Here is a 16,366-nt window from a genome sequence, read left to right on the forward strand (position 1 = left end):
CAGAGGGGAAAAAATTATCATATCCCTTTTAGGTGCATGCATACAAAATTTTATCAAGTTCTGTCTTGTTAAATATATCTGCTTTCCCTGATTCCTTCTTAGGGTCTCTTATTTTTTCAATTTCTTTCTTTTTTTTTGGGTACTACATAAACTGTAAACTGAAGTAGACCAAGGGCTGTACAACGCCATCAGAGAGACCGGATGCCTGAATGTAAGGACTGGAAGGATGTGTCACAGATTGATGCTGTGAACCCCATTGAAAGCATTGACACCTGGACAGAGTTAGTGGAAGGAAGGAACAAGGTGAGGCCATTTCCCTGTTTTCTTTCTCCATTGGAAAGAGAAGCACTTCAGATTTATGAAATGGAGTATTAGCTGTTTTTTTAACATAAATTCAAACTGTATTGTCTTTCCTATATTACCAGTTTTTGATATACGGTTCATTCCATTCTAATGCAACACCTAAAGAAAAGTTGAAGAAGAAGAATTGGGAAAGGAGGAATGAATTGAGCAAGTTTGTTTTGAAAAACTAAAATTATTCAGTCTTTTGACTGAACTTATCAATTAATGGAAAAGAATATGTGTCATGAAATTATTGAAAAATCTCATGATGAAATTGGTTTCATAGTATACTAGTGAATACAATCATAAAAAAGAATGTGTTCAAGATTTGGATTTGATCAGACCAATGTTACACCTATCCATGCTTTGTATATTTCCTGAGCTATCCTGCATGTTCTTGAAGTCTTGAGAATCAACCTACCTTTCTTTCCCAAACAGGATTTCATATTACAAACCCTTTAGCATTATTGAGGTGTAACTTTATTATGGTTGGTTGAAGGTTTTTATCTGCTTAGTGTTTACACATAAACAATGCATGCCATGCAGTTAATAGCATATCTATAATTAACTCTGTGGTTGGGATCAATAGAAAGCAATTTATAAGACTAGGTCTTAATACAGGAAGTGTTTATTGAAATTAAGAAACATGAGAAAGTACTATAATATTTTGTCTGTATATGCCAAATATGCTGATACACAGATGAAATTCTTATTATCCCTCTAAACAGATAGAAATTAAATTATACTGAGATAGTACTGATAGTATGTATATAATTTTAATTAAAGATTTACAAAGAAACAAAAGATAAATAAGAAATAATATAAACTAAAGAAAAAGCAACAAGACAAGTATGAAAAATGTTGCAAGTAAAAGAAAAAAAAATATAGCATCAGTAAGGCTGATGCTACCTAATTATATCTTTCAGCAGTGAGAAAATTGAGTTCCTAAAACCTTTGCTGGTTTGGATGGGAGGAACCATATCCATCTCAATCCAGTGAAGACCAAATGGTTGTGTGTTTGGCCTACCCAGATCTGGGGATATTCCATCTCTGAGCTTGAATAGAGTTGCAGTTCTCCATTTAATAGTGGCACACAATCTGGGGTTTTCTCTAACTCACAGCTCCTCAATTAGCAAGTAGTAGCAACTGTGTCCAGGAAGACCTTTGTACAGTTTTGTCTGGTGCACTAATTGAGTCTGAGGAATCCTTTAGAACAGGGGTGTCAAACCCACATCGTCGTCACATGACATATCGCAACGTTTCCCCTTCGCTAAAGCGGGGGTGGGCGTGGTCAGTGCATGATGCATCTGGTCCGTGTGCCGCAACATTGACACCACTGCTTTAGAAGATTACTCATGGCCTGGTCAACTCATGGTTTGATTATTGTAGCACATTCTATATAGGCTTGCCACTGAAAACCATCTAGAAGATTCAATTGGTCCCGAATATGGTGACACAGGCAGTGATGGGTACAGTTTAGTATGCCCATGTAACACCTTTCTTCATGACCTGCCTTGGTTGTCAGTTTGTTTCCTGGTTCAATTCAAGGTGCTGATCATTACCTAAGAAGCCTTACATGGCATAGCTTACTGAGGGACTGCCTGTTTCCCATAGTATCTGCCTGGCCAATTTGATCTGGCAGGGTTGATGCATTCCCAGTTCCTTCAATTAAATAATGCCATTTATCAGGATTCCACAAGCAAGTTTTCTCTGTTAGCAAGACATGCCCTTCATAATGAGGCTCCCTTGAGGTCCAGAAGATTCCTTCCATGCTATTGTTTTAAAGGCCTATGAAAATTTAGCACAGGCCTTTGGTGACAGTGATTGAAGCCCTATTTGTATGGGTTCGATTCTTTTTTTTTTCCTGTCTGGTTTTTTTCTTCTTTTTTGTCATTCTTGCCATCCACTCTTCAGCTTTTTTGTCTATTATTGTATTTTTCAAATGTTTTTCTTTTCTTTTTTTATTTTTCTTATATGTATCCATAACTATGTTTTTACTTATACCTATTATCTTGTAAGCAATTGACAAACCAATTTTTTAAAAAAGGAGTCTCAGACTTCTTGTCAACACCTTCTCTGTATTTGTCAGATGCTTCTTAAAGAAGCTACACCTATTCCTAAGCTTAGACTGTTGCTTCATGAGTTGAGGAAAGCATTCATTTGAGTAAAGGAGGAAGTAAGGAGGCGATGCCTGTATTCAGATATGTATTCCCTGGGTCCATACATCTACAGGCAGCCATCATAGCAGTCAATGGGTACAGAGAGGTGCTCACATCAGAATCATTTTAAATTAAATTATGAAATTACATTGTTAAATTCAGATGGATGACTTTTTAATCCCTTTAAAATCTGCATTGCTATTTAATTATCTCGTATTGTTATTATCTAGTACCAGGGTTATTGAAATTGGCATTGCCTTATGTTACATACAAGTTCTGCTTATCTCTTCTAAATTGAGCCAGAAAAATAGTACCTACTCTTTAGTTAAATTCTTCAGTTGCCAGTTTTCTGTTACTCTTTACACACCTCTGTGCATTAATTTAAAAAAGGCATTGAGGATAGATTTTTCTTGCAATATGGTTCCCAAATCCAGGTCTCTTAAAGTGCCACTTTCATAATATTCTTTTTCCTTTTTATCAAAATTGTATTATTTTATCAGAATATAAAATACAAAGGAAAATAAAAACAATGGGAACTAAGGGAAGGGAAATGGGGGAAAGAGAAAATGTGGGGTAGAAGGGAGGAAAAAAGGCATTGACTTTTGATTTTCGTTACTCAGTAGAAGATAATAAAATTGCAACCTCAACCTTTTACTTTTATGCAATATTATATACTAGCTATTTCTACAACAACAAACCTATTTAATCAGCAAAACCAAAATCAAAGTATTTTTCCCATCACAAACACAAAATCCAGAAGTGATTTCCAAATAAAAATAAAAATAAAATTAGATATATAGTACTAATTTCTTCAGATAAAGCAATCAGTTTAAGCAGCTTTACATTTTTTGCTTGTTGTGGAAAGTAATATATATTCTAATTGCATTTATTAATCATTATAAACTATCATTAATATTAGCCATGGTGACGCAGTGATTAAATTCAGTATTGCAGGCTAACTCTGCCCACTGGTAGGAGCTTGATCCTGATTGGCTCAAGGTTGACTCAATCTTCCATCCTTCCAAGGTTGATAAAATTGTAAACTACTCAGAAAGGACTATAAAGATCTATGGATTAGTATATAAGTCAAAATGTTGTTGTTATTGCTATAAGCAAAATTCAGTATACTCTTTCAGATTCTTTACATCCATTTTAAAACTAATTTTTTCTTTAACAATATTATAAAATCAATAAATTTTAATCATCTTTTAAAAAAATTTCTTAACATAGATACTTTCAATAATATTTTGCAAGCTTTAGAAATTACTCACGCATTATATAGAAAGAAAACTGTATAAAGAAAACAACATTTTCAGACTCACTTTACAAATACAAAGAGCTACATTAAAACATTATTTCACTTATATATATCAAACTGGTAAAGATCCATCCTAATGTCACTTAACTCTTTAAATTTGTCACTCCTTCCAGTTTATCCTCATAAAATAAAATATTTTTCTTCTTCAGTTGCCAGTTTTCTGTTGCTCTTTCCATACCTCTGTGCATTAATTTAAAAAAAGACATTGAGGATAGATTTTTCTGGTAAAACAGTTCCCAAATTCCAGATCTTTTAAAGTACCACTTCCAAAATATTATTTTTCTGTGAGGCAATAAAGAAGATATGGAAGACAGAATTTAAACATGTTACATTTCACCCATCTGAGCACATACCAATGATATGCATGTACCTCATAGTTGGTGGATAGATAACCACACGTTTACTCACAAAGTATATTAAATACCTACACAACTAAGGTTAGTAAAGCTGAAAGCTTCAAAGGCATGAGGGTATGAAGTTCAATACTTTTTTGGGCATCTTGGGCATGACAGTGGCATATGGAGTATTGCACAGTGGAGTAGAAAAAGAATAAATGATCGTGAATGAATGAAAGAAAGAAAAATAGATAGGTTGTTTATATTATTAAAAGAAAAGTGGCTTATAATAAAAGTAGTATTAGTATCCAATCACTGTGGTTTCCTGGCTTGGTCTACCTTGAAAGGCTGACAAGTCACTACCAACTGGAACCAGCCATTGAGGAAGAATGGAAAACAGTGTCCAGCTTGTAACTAATTGAGAAAGTAACCATGTCAATAATGTTGAAAAACAACCAGAGCAGGTTCTCTATCACCATCTGGGCAATAGTTCTCCTTATTGGCAAAGGAAATATTAAGGATTTTAAAAGGGAACCTTCTGTTTGCGGCATATATATTCACTGACCTGTGTCCTGCCTACTATAATACAGTAGAATTATATGGCAAATACAACACCAGCAAATCTATGATATGTATATAAAATCTGGATGTATACCAAAATACTGCAGACTGTATTATTTAGAATTGCAGATTATAAAGATAGTATCCAAATTTGCTGGTACACTATTCATTTATTTCACAATGGAATATATATTGAATTTCATTTCCACTCCTAAATCAGACTGATTGTTGAAAAATAATTCCATGAATGGAACCATGAAATGTCTGCATTGATTTAGTTAATAAAACTGTCTATGAGCAAGTTGCTTGGATAGTAATATGCCACTAAGCATTTTCTTGCAGTAAATACACTGGAATTGTTTGAAAGAGCATTGCATAAGAGCAGTTATCAGAAGAGCTATTCAGTTTCTTTAATGGATTGGAAAAATCTTCCGCCCATTCATGTTTTTGGTTCTCAATTCATTGCAGTCCAGCCTTATGTGTTAAAGCCAGTTATTTTCTGTTTCTCCTTCACCGGGGAGGGGAGGAATTCTTAAGGCAATTTATTTAAGGAGTGAAAAGCACCAGCAACAGCTCTTCACTTCCTCCTGTCCATTATTCTCCACTGTTCTGTATGTCACCCCTACACATAAGTTTAATGTACATCAGCCTTAAAACTGATTTTAATTAGTAAGCCTGCCATCATCATATCCAGCATATATCTAAACAAATGGTTTTGTTGGCGAGGTGGTATTTTGGAATATGAGACATTCCAGTGGATCTCCAATGGATGTCATCCATAATTTCTTTTAGGGAGGTTTTTTTTAATATCTTGATCTATTACCTTCTAAAAAAAAAAAAACAGCCAGCTTTTAAAATTGTTTCTTTCCACTATGGTGGTAAATATAATAAAGCGCCAAGATCATGCATGCCTTCCTGTGACTAGTTTCCTATTCTAAGTGACAGTGTCAGCTACCAAACTGTGCCCATGATAGTGATGCAGGCAAAAGAACAAACGAATGGCTTCCAGTTTCCTCAAGTCACTTCCTGTTTTCATATGTCCCTCCATGATTACTTCCTGTTCAAGTACTACAGTCAGGAATTCCTCACAAAAAGGTGAGAAATGATGATAGGAAGGAAAGAACCATGTTCTTGTTCTGCTTCGATTTGAATTACGCCAAGTAAAATTCAAATTGATTTATGCCAAGTATTCCAAAGTTTATCTGAAGAATAAAAGAAGTGGATTTGGTAATACTGCTTTGATTAGTCATTTGCTACATTTCTCTTCTCAATTTTTTATTTGCCCCAAGTGATTATCTGGCACATTGTGTAATCTACATTTCCATCCTGTACCAGGATGAAAAAAGCAGCAGATGCATAAAGATTTGAAAATACCTTGAAATTCCAATCCATGCATTTGCAATTTAGCAAGACATCAGGACTTTGGAGGCATAGCACTATCTAAAAAATATTATATGGCATGGAAAAGAGAAGTTTACACTTAACTTCTAGCAATAGCTTGATGATCTAAGTTATTTTCCAACATTCGTGTTAGGTTTTGTGGGGGAAGTTCTTTTGGGGTTCTTAATTTGTTAACACTTGTTTATTTGTGTTTTCTTTTTTCAAATTGAAAGGAAGAAACGTTTTTAACAAATTGGCCAAAATTAGTTCGCAGTTGTTTTTAAGTTATAACAAGATGACCCACAAACCCCAAAAACTTTAACCTTAGACTGTCTACTATTGACCTCACCCCTTTCCTAAGAGGTCTGTAGGGGGCGTGCATAAGCGCACCAACATGCCTACCGTTCCTGTCCTATTGTTTCTTTTATATATTTTTATTTTTCTTATATGTATCCATGTATTCATAACTATGTTTTTACTTATACCTGTTATCTTGTAAGTAATTGACAAATAAAAATAAATAAATAAATAAATAATAAAATAAAACTTGTTAGGTCATTCTTTCATAGCTGTTTCCTTACCTAAACAGAATGACCACAGTTGGGGGGGAAACAGTAGGACCAGGATCAACTTTTGACTTCCTGCCTGCCAGTTTCCCCACTGACTTTACTTGTGGGAAAATAACAGGGTTAGAAATCACAATCACCTGACCACAGCTGACTATGGCAGCACACCAAATCTGCAATGGTTACAGGTTTGTGAATGCAATTGGTTTGAAGTTTCTTCAGATTTCAATTCCATAGGAGTAATGGGTCCTTTCGGGATTTTGGAAGCATTCTTTCAGTAAGTCCACTTACTTTAAAAATTGTTTCCTGTATGATGCACTTTTTTGGGTAATTGAAGGTTACAAACAGACAAACAGGAGAATTTTATTAGTATGCAGATTTTTCAGTCTGATTGTTTTATTTTGACATTATATTATATTGCTAATACTGTGATATACAGGAAAATATGTTTATTAGTGTGATGTAATGAAAGGTACAGTATATTTCTTTAGAAGAATGGAAAGAAGGGGAGTAAATTTCCTGCATACAGGTTATCATTCAAATAATTTTATTATATTGCTTTTATTCTCTTTTCAAGTGATGTTAGCTGCCCAGAGTAATGTATTTTGTGATGGGAAACCATATAAATTTAACAAATTATTAATAATTAGTGGGCTGTAACAATAATAATATCAATGTTTCCCCACCCATTTCTTTAAAATGTGGCAAATTTGTGAGTTTCAAAGCTATTTTCTTTTCCTTTTATTCAAAAGTAATTCATTTTAATATGTTTTATATACTGATAGACTTTGGTGATTCTTTGTATGAGAAGGCAGGATAATTTTTAAAATTAAAAATATAAGAAGTACTAAAATAAAATAATGGACATCTGCCCCTCTAAGACATTACTACTGTTGAATTAGACAATGTAATTAAAATAATAAAACACTTTCTCCATTACAGAATTAGTTAGGAAAGATTTATTGAGAAATTTAAATATTAAGTATTATCTTATGTGGAAGGATCAAAATATATTTAAATGTTGGACTATATTGAATGATTATATGAATTTTGCTTTTTGGGTTGTTTATGAAAGTGTGTATTTATTTATATTTTGTTGTTGAGCGGCTCATAGGAGGCTGAAACAAGAGAGCAAGTATTATACATTAAATAAAGTTTAATTTCAATAAAAAAATTTCAATAAAACTATTTTCCTTCTGAAAACAATATTTCCCCTCCACAGTTTTTCCAAGCAATATGTTCCCCAATGCTTTTGGGAACAAAACTTCATTAGGTTTAATAATTTCATGAATTTCCTGACTATTCTCTGGACTTTTTTAATATCTGCATGATGGTAGGACATCAAGTATGATGTTTCTCACTAGATCTACCCTTCTGTTGTTTCTGGAAATGCTGAACAGGAATTCTGATTCACTAATCACTATATTCCAGTTCTTGACAGACATAATGAAAAATAAAGCAAAGCTGTACTTAAAACTTCACATTTCTTTACTTTAAAAATTTCTTTAAAAATGAACAAGTTAACAATATATTGCCTTATTTGTGAAACACAGTTTTATCACAGAAGTCTAGAATAATGTACAGCTATCCAGGTTATGCATCCATTGTGAGCTTCCATTGTCTTATAAACTAATTACAATTGTTTTGTTATTTAAACTCTGGCACTTACCTGCACTAGTGTATTCATAGAACTTCTGTATCTGAAAGACATTATCCAATGTGCCTATCTACCTGAATCTCCAATGGAGATTTATCCTATTTAATATTAATGTAGTTGGATATGTCAGAACCTACCGTTTGTTGATATATCCTGGACCATTACATTTATAATTTAAATTAGCATTCTGCCTATTGTATATTACACTCTATATATTCTGCAGAAGTCATGAGCAGACATCAGGTGTTTTTCATCTGTTCTTTGTCCCGCAGTGGTGAAGGTGTTTGATCTGTAAGCTGTGGTTTTCTGATGTCTCTCCCTATTAAATCTTCTTCTATGCTAGTCCCCCTAAATAAGAAAAGGACCATGAATGGATTTTGCTGTTTCACTGAGGAGGATATCTCAGTGCAACAGCAGCATTTCAACAGTAGCAGATTGTTGAAGAATATTCATACTGAGCACACGTCCAGTGAAACCAAATGCAGAGATAAAAGAAACAGCACATTGTGTGGACAACTGGCATGAACCTTAAATGATTTTATTGCACAATTTTCCACAGGAAAGAAGTGCTATGAGGATAGTAATCTTTAAAAATGTGTAGGGACAGGTGAAAGTCCTATATCTTTCCAAGTTAAAAACTTGGAGTTACAATACAAGTTTGATCTAATGGTTAAGGCATCAGCTAAAAGATGAGAGATATTGAATTCTATCCCCACCTTAAGTCATGATAGCCAGATGGGTGACTTTTTTTTTTTGGGCCAGTCACTCTCTTTCTGCCCAATTCACTTCCCAGAGTTGTTGTTGTGAAGAAAATCGGAGAAGGAAGGAGTATTAGGTATGAATGTCCCTTTGAGTTCTTTATAAACTCCTGGCCTTCAGGAAGAGTCTTTAGATTTGGTTCTGCTAGTTAACCTGTGGCTCCAATAGGAGTGTACTAGGTTGAGGTTGGCTGATGAGACAGAGAGATCCCTACCCCATGTTGCCCATCCTCTTGGGTTTTTTTAGCCTTTATTAAGCTTTATATCTTTTTATTATGCTGTAAGCCGCCAGAGTCACTACAACAGTGAGATGGGTGACATATAAATGTAATAAAAACACTAATAAAAGAAAAACAATAATAAAGGCAGGATAAAAAAAATCTTTGAAAAAACCTATATTTGTTCATATTTTTTTTCCTCAGACCATCAGCAACTTAATTGTCCAAGAAGCCAATGTTTCTGTTATGTATAAGTGTGTAGCCTCCAACAAAGTAGGTCGTGATGAACGATTGATCTACTTTTATGTAACAAGTGAGTATCTTCAAAACAGAATTCACTTAAACAACCTGTTATATAACATTTGAAGAATTTAAAGAATTTTTGAGACTCCTTAATCTTTTTGAAATCACTGAATGGAAATTGTTTATCAAAGTATGTTTGGTGTTGTGTCTTCATAATTAAGCAATATAGAGCGTTAAAACATACATTTATTGTTTGCTAGTCCAAATCATTATCAGAACCAAAATTTGTTATAATTTTCATTTGAAAATTTAGACTTTTGAAAAATTCACTTTATAAAAATCTATATAATTGAGTTTGCACAGCTTGAGTTTGTATTTTAAAGTGCTTTATCTGAACAAAAACATCTATGACAAAATATTTAAGACATTATACGTTGAAAGTCATGTGAGGTAGAGAAGCAAACTGAGAGATGTTTTAGAGCAAAGAAAGATTTGCCTTTCTATTAACACACTTACACATTCAGGTTATTTTAAAAAGCTGGCATTGCCCATTTCCAAGTGTTTCTGGTACAGTAGCACCACCTAGTGCCTTGCCTATTGAATAGAATCTGCATACTTCCATATTTTAGAAGCTGAGGTTTTGAATTTTGCTCACTGAATCCTCAGGGCTTCTAAAAAACATCTTTGTTTACTAATGGAACAAATATGAGACAGACAGACAGCAGTTTGCACAACCATTAAACTAAGCTAAAATGTGATTTAATGATTTCTGTTTCAGAGTGCAGTTTAGCCATTGTGTTAACAGAGCAGGCAATCATGTTAATCCATAACTGAAATTCGGGCATGGAGTATTACGTGAATATAATCACTGTGTTTTGATAATTAGGATTTGAGATAAGCATGTTATATGAATTTAGCCAATGAGATAATAGGGCTTGATTTTAATCTGAACTATTTATCAGTACTATAGTGCCTGTAAATAGATTTCCTTTTTGGTAACACAGAACTTGACATTGTTTCAATGTGAAACTGTAACTATACAATCATAGTAATTCTTTTATCATTGCCTGGATTAGAGTTGTTAATGGATCATTTATTTCAATTCTATCTGTTCAACAGATGAGAATATATATAGCTCAGGGTTGAACTGCAGAGTCCTTGGTGTTTTGTGAGTTTGGCTGTTTGCTTGTAAACATCTAATTACCTGACAAAAATCATCAGTGCTAATGAGTGTAGGGTTTCTTCCCTAATACCCAGATAAGTTGGGATTAACACCATACAAACAATTAAATAGAAAACAATACCCTAATAATCAAGGAGAAAACCACACCTCCATCAATACACAGGCAGAGCAAGCTACTGTATATAAAGAAGAAGCAAACTCTACACTTACTAGTATTAAATGATGTTACCTGCTTGAGTAATGAAATGTCTCCAAGCAAACAACTAAGTTCACAGAGTACCAAACACTTCACAATTGTGTGTGTGTGTGTGTGTGTGTGTGTGTGTGTGTGTGTGTACAATGCAAAGCCGCAGTGCAACCAGAATATTTGACGCCCAAATTTCAGAGATCTTTGATTGGTCGTGCATTAAAACAAATGTATAAAATGCTAAATGATTTGCTACAATTGTAAAACACGTAGCCCAAAGTAAATAAGGGCAGCAGTGTTGTATAAGCAGAATTGGGAACAGGCATTTTAGCATTCGTAAAACCACATCTGTTTTAGTGATTGAATATTTGTTTTCTTTTCTTGCTGTCTTGGCAGCCATACCAAATGGATTTGAAATTGAGTCTGAGCCTTCCGAGGAGCCCATTGAGGGACAAGACCTGAGACTAAGTTGCAATGCCGATAACTATACCTACGAAAACCTGCAGTGGTACCGGCTCAATCTCTCAAGATTAAATTATGAAGAAGGCAACCCTCTAGTCCTGGATTGCAAGAATGTCCACCATTATGCAATGAAGCTGCAGGGTGAATTGAATTTCAAACCTAACTCCAATTATGCTGCTTTGACACTCACCATCCCAAGTATCTCTCTAGAAGATGAAGGAGACTATGTATGTGAAGTGCAAAACAGAGAAAACAATGAAAAACACTGCCACAAAAGATATATCTCTGTACATGGTAAGGACCACTGAAAAAGTCAAGTTAATAGGGAAAACCTTGTTGGGCTGAAAGATGCACTGTAACATGCAGATTTGGCTAATGCAAAACAAGGGCAACACTGTGAAGAATTCTAACCAATCAGATTTATTCTGGATTGAAATGACCTGAAATTAATCTCTGGGTTATAGATCTCTCTCTCTCTCCAGGTACTTTATGGAACATAGATAATTCTTGGAGACTTGAGGCAGATGGAATTAGATTTCTTTGATGGAAATAACCTGAGTCCTCATAGCAGTAGCTATGCTGAGGAAAAAAGTAATGGCTGAAATGACAAATAAAATGTTGTCCAAGTACAGAATATGTCTCCCTCATTATTTCAAAGTAGGTCTGGTGATTTGTGAATAGTTGTGATCTTAAATGTCCAGCGTTACACCATTTCCCAAAATGGCTATCATTTGGATTCAGATTATTCTGAGGAGACTTGCTTGGAAATAGAGTTATTAAATTTCTTATTCAAGTGTTATTTCATAAGAAGAAATGCTCCCATATTTTTATGCAGAATTGTGAATAACACTAGCACAATGCTAACACATTTACCTGCTTTGTTAAAGCATGATAACTTCATTGATAATGTTAGTGACAAGCTAGAATGTTTGCTTCACAAAATCATAGTTCAAAGTTGGCTATCAATCCTAACTGAAGGAGAAAAACATAGTGAAAATATACATTTAGAAAATATACATTTAGAAGATGTGAGTCAACAGATATATTTTAAAAAATCACCAACAGTGAAAGTGGTACAATATTTCCCATGTTTATAAAGGAAACTAATGTTGTGTTATAATTAATGAATGCTATCCATGTGTGAAAGAGAAATATGTAGCATGTATTTCCACATTTGTATGTATAGTATGTGCACGTGCCACAGGTTGTCTATAAGGCAGTAATTGCAGGGGGAAAAGAAGAAATTGCTATTTTATTTTGCTTTTTTTTAAAAAAAAAAAGTTGGGTAATAGACACTTAGGCGTGCAGTAGAATCCATTGACTTTTCAATTTTCCTGAACCCATTGATGTTGCTGTTTTAGCTTACTTCAGCTGAGCCAGAATGCAGTTTTAGAAACAATATTGTGTCATATTTAATATTTATGCAGTTGGGTAGATGCACAATGAAAAAAGAGCAACCATGGATTTCCTGCCTGCAAATTTGAAAAGAGAACATAAGGGAAAATATTGTAAAACAAGTTCTGTTTTCCTGCCACTTACATTGGTAACAATTATAATGTTACTACTAGATTGAAACAACATAAGCCAGTCGTGCCCAGAAACTACAGTAAAAAAAAAATCAATCAGAGAAGTATTTGGAGAGGAAAAATTGCATATTGAGATTGAAACAGTGCCAGGGATAACTGGAATAAGCCAGATGTTCCAGTTTTTAGGAAAAAATGCTATACAAATTATTAGAAGAACCCAGCCTGTTATGGTGTTCAGGAAGGTTGTATTTATGTTGGCTTTCAAAGTAAATTAATATCTCAATCACCTGAAGATTTTAATTGGCCTCTTTTTATCACATAGTAGAAATGGCACAAATGCTTTATGGATTAAGAGCAATCTTTGCTTTGATTTGCCATGACCAGGGTTCTTTTTTATTTTCTATTTTTATGCTATTTGTAACATGCTCTCTTCAAGAAAGTGTTCAGCTCTCCCTGTACAGAGCACCTGTGCTTTATTCTCACATTTCTTGTATCTCATCGTTGTTCCTTTAATATCATTGCTTCAGCTTTAGAGATGCCCAAGTTGAAACAGAACCTGTCAAACATCCTGGTGAATGTGAGTGATTCTATAGAGATGCGCTGCAAGGTGGATGGTGTGCACATTCCAAACATCAACTGGTATAAAGATGAAAAGCTGGTTGAAAAAGTCTCAGGTACGGCTGGTTAGTTTCATGGGTTTAAGGAATGGAGTATTTGTGGACAGAATACTTGCACAGCTATGACTGGAAATGCAGAAGCTTGAAAGTTTCAAACCATTCAAGATGGAAGGAAGGAAGGAAGGAAGGAAGGAAGGAAGGAAGGAAGGAAGGAAGGAAGGAAGGAAGGAAGGAAGGAAGGACAAACACCTGGTGCTACAGTGTATCCTCAAAATCATTCACATATACCTGTTAGTTTATACAACAATGTATAAGAAAAAAATATCTATAATTAGTACATAGAACCTGAAAAATGTAGAAAAAAATATAAATTATTGTGAGGAGTGTGTGAAAAGCTCCAAGCAACAAACAGGCAATTCAGAATTTATTCCTTCAGTTTCTTTGAACCTTCCCTTTCCTACAAATACATTAATGTCCATGCTTGAAATATGGGCAGCAATCCAAATAAACTATTTGCATACATAAAAGCAGCATTTACCAACCTGGTGCTTTCAAGGTACATCATCTAAATTAAATTCTTAGACAAAAGAGAAAATAAATTTGCACCAAGTTTGAAAAAGACCTCCTCTTTTGGACGCAAGATCTAATTTCTGTTTATTCTTGCTTTGGCAATTTTTCAGGCTCTTTTCTTCGGATCATATGAGAATAGACTCTCACATTAGCAAATGTAATTTATTATATGCATATTGCTATTACTTTGAAAAAAGCATGTTATCTTCTATGTGAATTGTTTCCTAAGTACATCCAAATGGATGGATGCTAGTGTTTTATAGATATTACTTTAGTATGGGAACATATGGTTTTAAAACTGCCAAGTGCCAATAGTAAGGTTAATACTATTAGTACTATTACTACTACTAATAGTAATGTTTTGTCTCAGTTGCTCATGCTGTGGTCACATTCCAAACAGATAGTGTTTCTCAAACCCAGGTAAAAGTGGCTTTTCTTTAGGTAATGACACACAAACCTATTATCCAATCACAAAAGATTGGATATTTAAATTGACTCAAAAGATTTTACTTACATTAAGTAAAAAAAAGTTTCTGTTTAGCAGTTTTGGATAATGAAGGAAAAGGTTTGGAAGCACTGGACTATTTTAATGCACTCTCCATGGGGGTTGCCTTTGATGAATATCTAGAACCTTAAAAGTTCAACTGATGCAAAATATGGCATTGCAGGCAGTTATGTGTACTTCCAGCACTGCATCAAGGACTTCAAACTTGGCAAGCTTAAGACTTGTGGACTTCAACTCCCAGGATTTCTAAGCTAACATGACTGGAGGATGAAGTTGAAGTCCACAAGTCTTAAAGCTGTCACGCTTGAAGACCCCTGCGTTACATCAACCAATGCATCTGTTCCAGAGAAGCATTGGTTGCCAATCTCCTTAAAGTTCAGTTGAAGGTGCTGGTTTTGACCTTTAAAGACATTTATGGCATGGGACTAAGTCATGTCAAGGACCCCCTCTCCTGAATACATTTTCCCATTCCCATCAGATTAAGCTGGAGGGGCATTTGACGGGATACAGGAGGCAAGCAGCTGCTCTGTGGAACATTATCCCCACCCCCAGAGAGAGATTGGCCTCAACTCTACTGATTTTTCAGAAATTAACTTTAATTTGGTATTAGGGAGTCCATGAAATGACTATGTTGCATATAGGACCTTGAAGATACCCTCCTGTGGTTTTACTTATAGTTATGTTTTAATTGTTCAGTTTTTATTGTATGTAGCACCCAAAGTCACCTTCATGAGATTGGCAGCGATATAAACTTGAGGAAGGAAGGAAGGAAGGAAGGAAGGAAGGAAGGAAGGAAGGAAGGAAGGTCCAACAATGAGCACTGGTGCTTAGAATCAGCTACCTGAAATAGTATATAAATTCAGGAATGAAGGTACAAAGGACTGGTGTTGGTTTACATGCTATTATTCATAACCGAATACCTTTCTTTTCCTCCATGTTTCAGGGATTGACTTGGCAGATTCCAATCAGAGGCTCAGTATCCAAAGGGTGAGAGAAGAAGATGCTGGTCTTTACCTTTGCAGTGTCTGCAATGCCAAAGGTTGTGTGAATTCCTCTGCCAGTGTTTCTGTAGAAGGTACTATTACTAATTTCAGTCCTCTGATTTTATAGAGAGATTGGTGTATATGGAAATAAAGCAGCAGCAGAAGAAAGGTAAACAATTTGGAAGGAAGGAAGGCCTTTTGCCATACTGGGGCAATAAAACAAATTTCATTCTCCACCATTTATATCCCAAAAGGTTATGCCTAATTAGCCCAATCAAAAGAAAACATGGAAAATATCCAACAATTCCTCCTTGGCTCTTTCTGTGTGTTGGCTTTCTCTCTGTGTGTATCCTTGTTTTGTTATATGCCTGCTCTAATCATTCTTCTATTTCTTTTGTTCATGTTTCTCCTCACCTATAGGCTCAGATGACAGGACCAATGTCGAAATTGTAATCTTAATCGGAACTGGGGTTATTGCCATCTTCTTCTGGATTCTCTTGATCCTCATCTTCTGTAATATCAAGAGAGTAAGGCTTCTTTTCCATCCTCTTTCTAGCATGTTTGATTTGGTGTATTGGCAAGCAGAATCATAAAAAGCTCCAACTTTCAAATCAGAACGATATTTTATTATTATTCAATATAAGCAAATACATCCGAAAGGCATCTTGTTGGGGAAGATAACATAGGATAGCCATTTCTGTAGTCCCATTCCAATACTGTCATGCTTTTATTCTCCTTCAGGCAAAAATTATCAGCTTTTTATCAGGGAAAAAAATGGCTGGCAGCCTTGAATGAG

The 16,366-nt window shown here is 34.7% G+C and overlaps 1 protein-coding gene across 2 annotated transcripts in view; it reads left to right on the top strand.

The window, feature by feature from the left end:
• FLT4 (fms related receptor tyrosine kinase 4) overlaps positions 1-16,366 on the top strand; it is a 107,126-nt gene that overhangs the window by 57,348 nt on the left and 33,412 nt on the right. The window contains exons 11-16 of one of the 2 annotated variants that reach the window (XM_087955187.1): positions 168-303; positions 9,499-9,607; positions 11,304-11,663; positions 13,423-13,569; positions 15,531-15,662; positions 15,991-16,097. In XM_087955187.1, the coding sequence (XP_087811313.1) occupies positions 168-303; positions 9,499-9,607; positions 11,304-11,663; positions 13,423-13,569; positions 15,531-15,662; positions 15,991-16,097 (991 nt within the window). Of the gene's footprint in view, positions 1-164; positions 304-9,498; positions 9,608-11,303; positions 11,664-13,422; positions 13,570-15,530; positions 15,663-15,990; positions 16,098-16,366 lie in introns of both variants that reach the window. The other variant, XM_026686267.2, reaches the window with a different exon arrangement.

Source organism: Notechis scutatus, chromosome 2 (genome assembly GCF_049901735.1).
Source record: "Notechis scutatus isolate UNSWTSFEM ecotype Mainland chromosome 2, rNotScu1.2, whole genome shotgun sequence".
Classification (NCBI taxonomy): Eukaryota; Metazoa; Chordata; class Lepidosauria; order Squamata; family Elapidae; genus Notechis; species Notechis scutatus.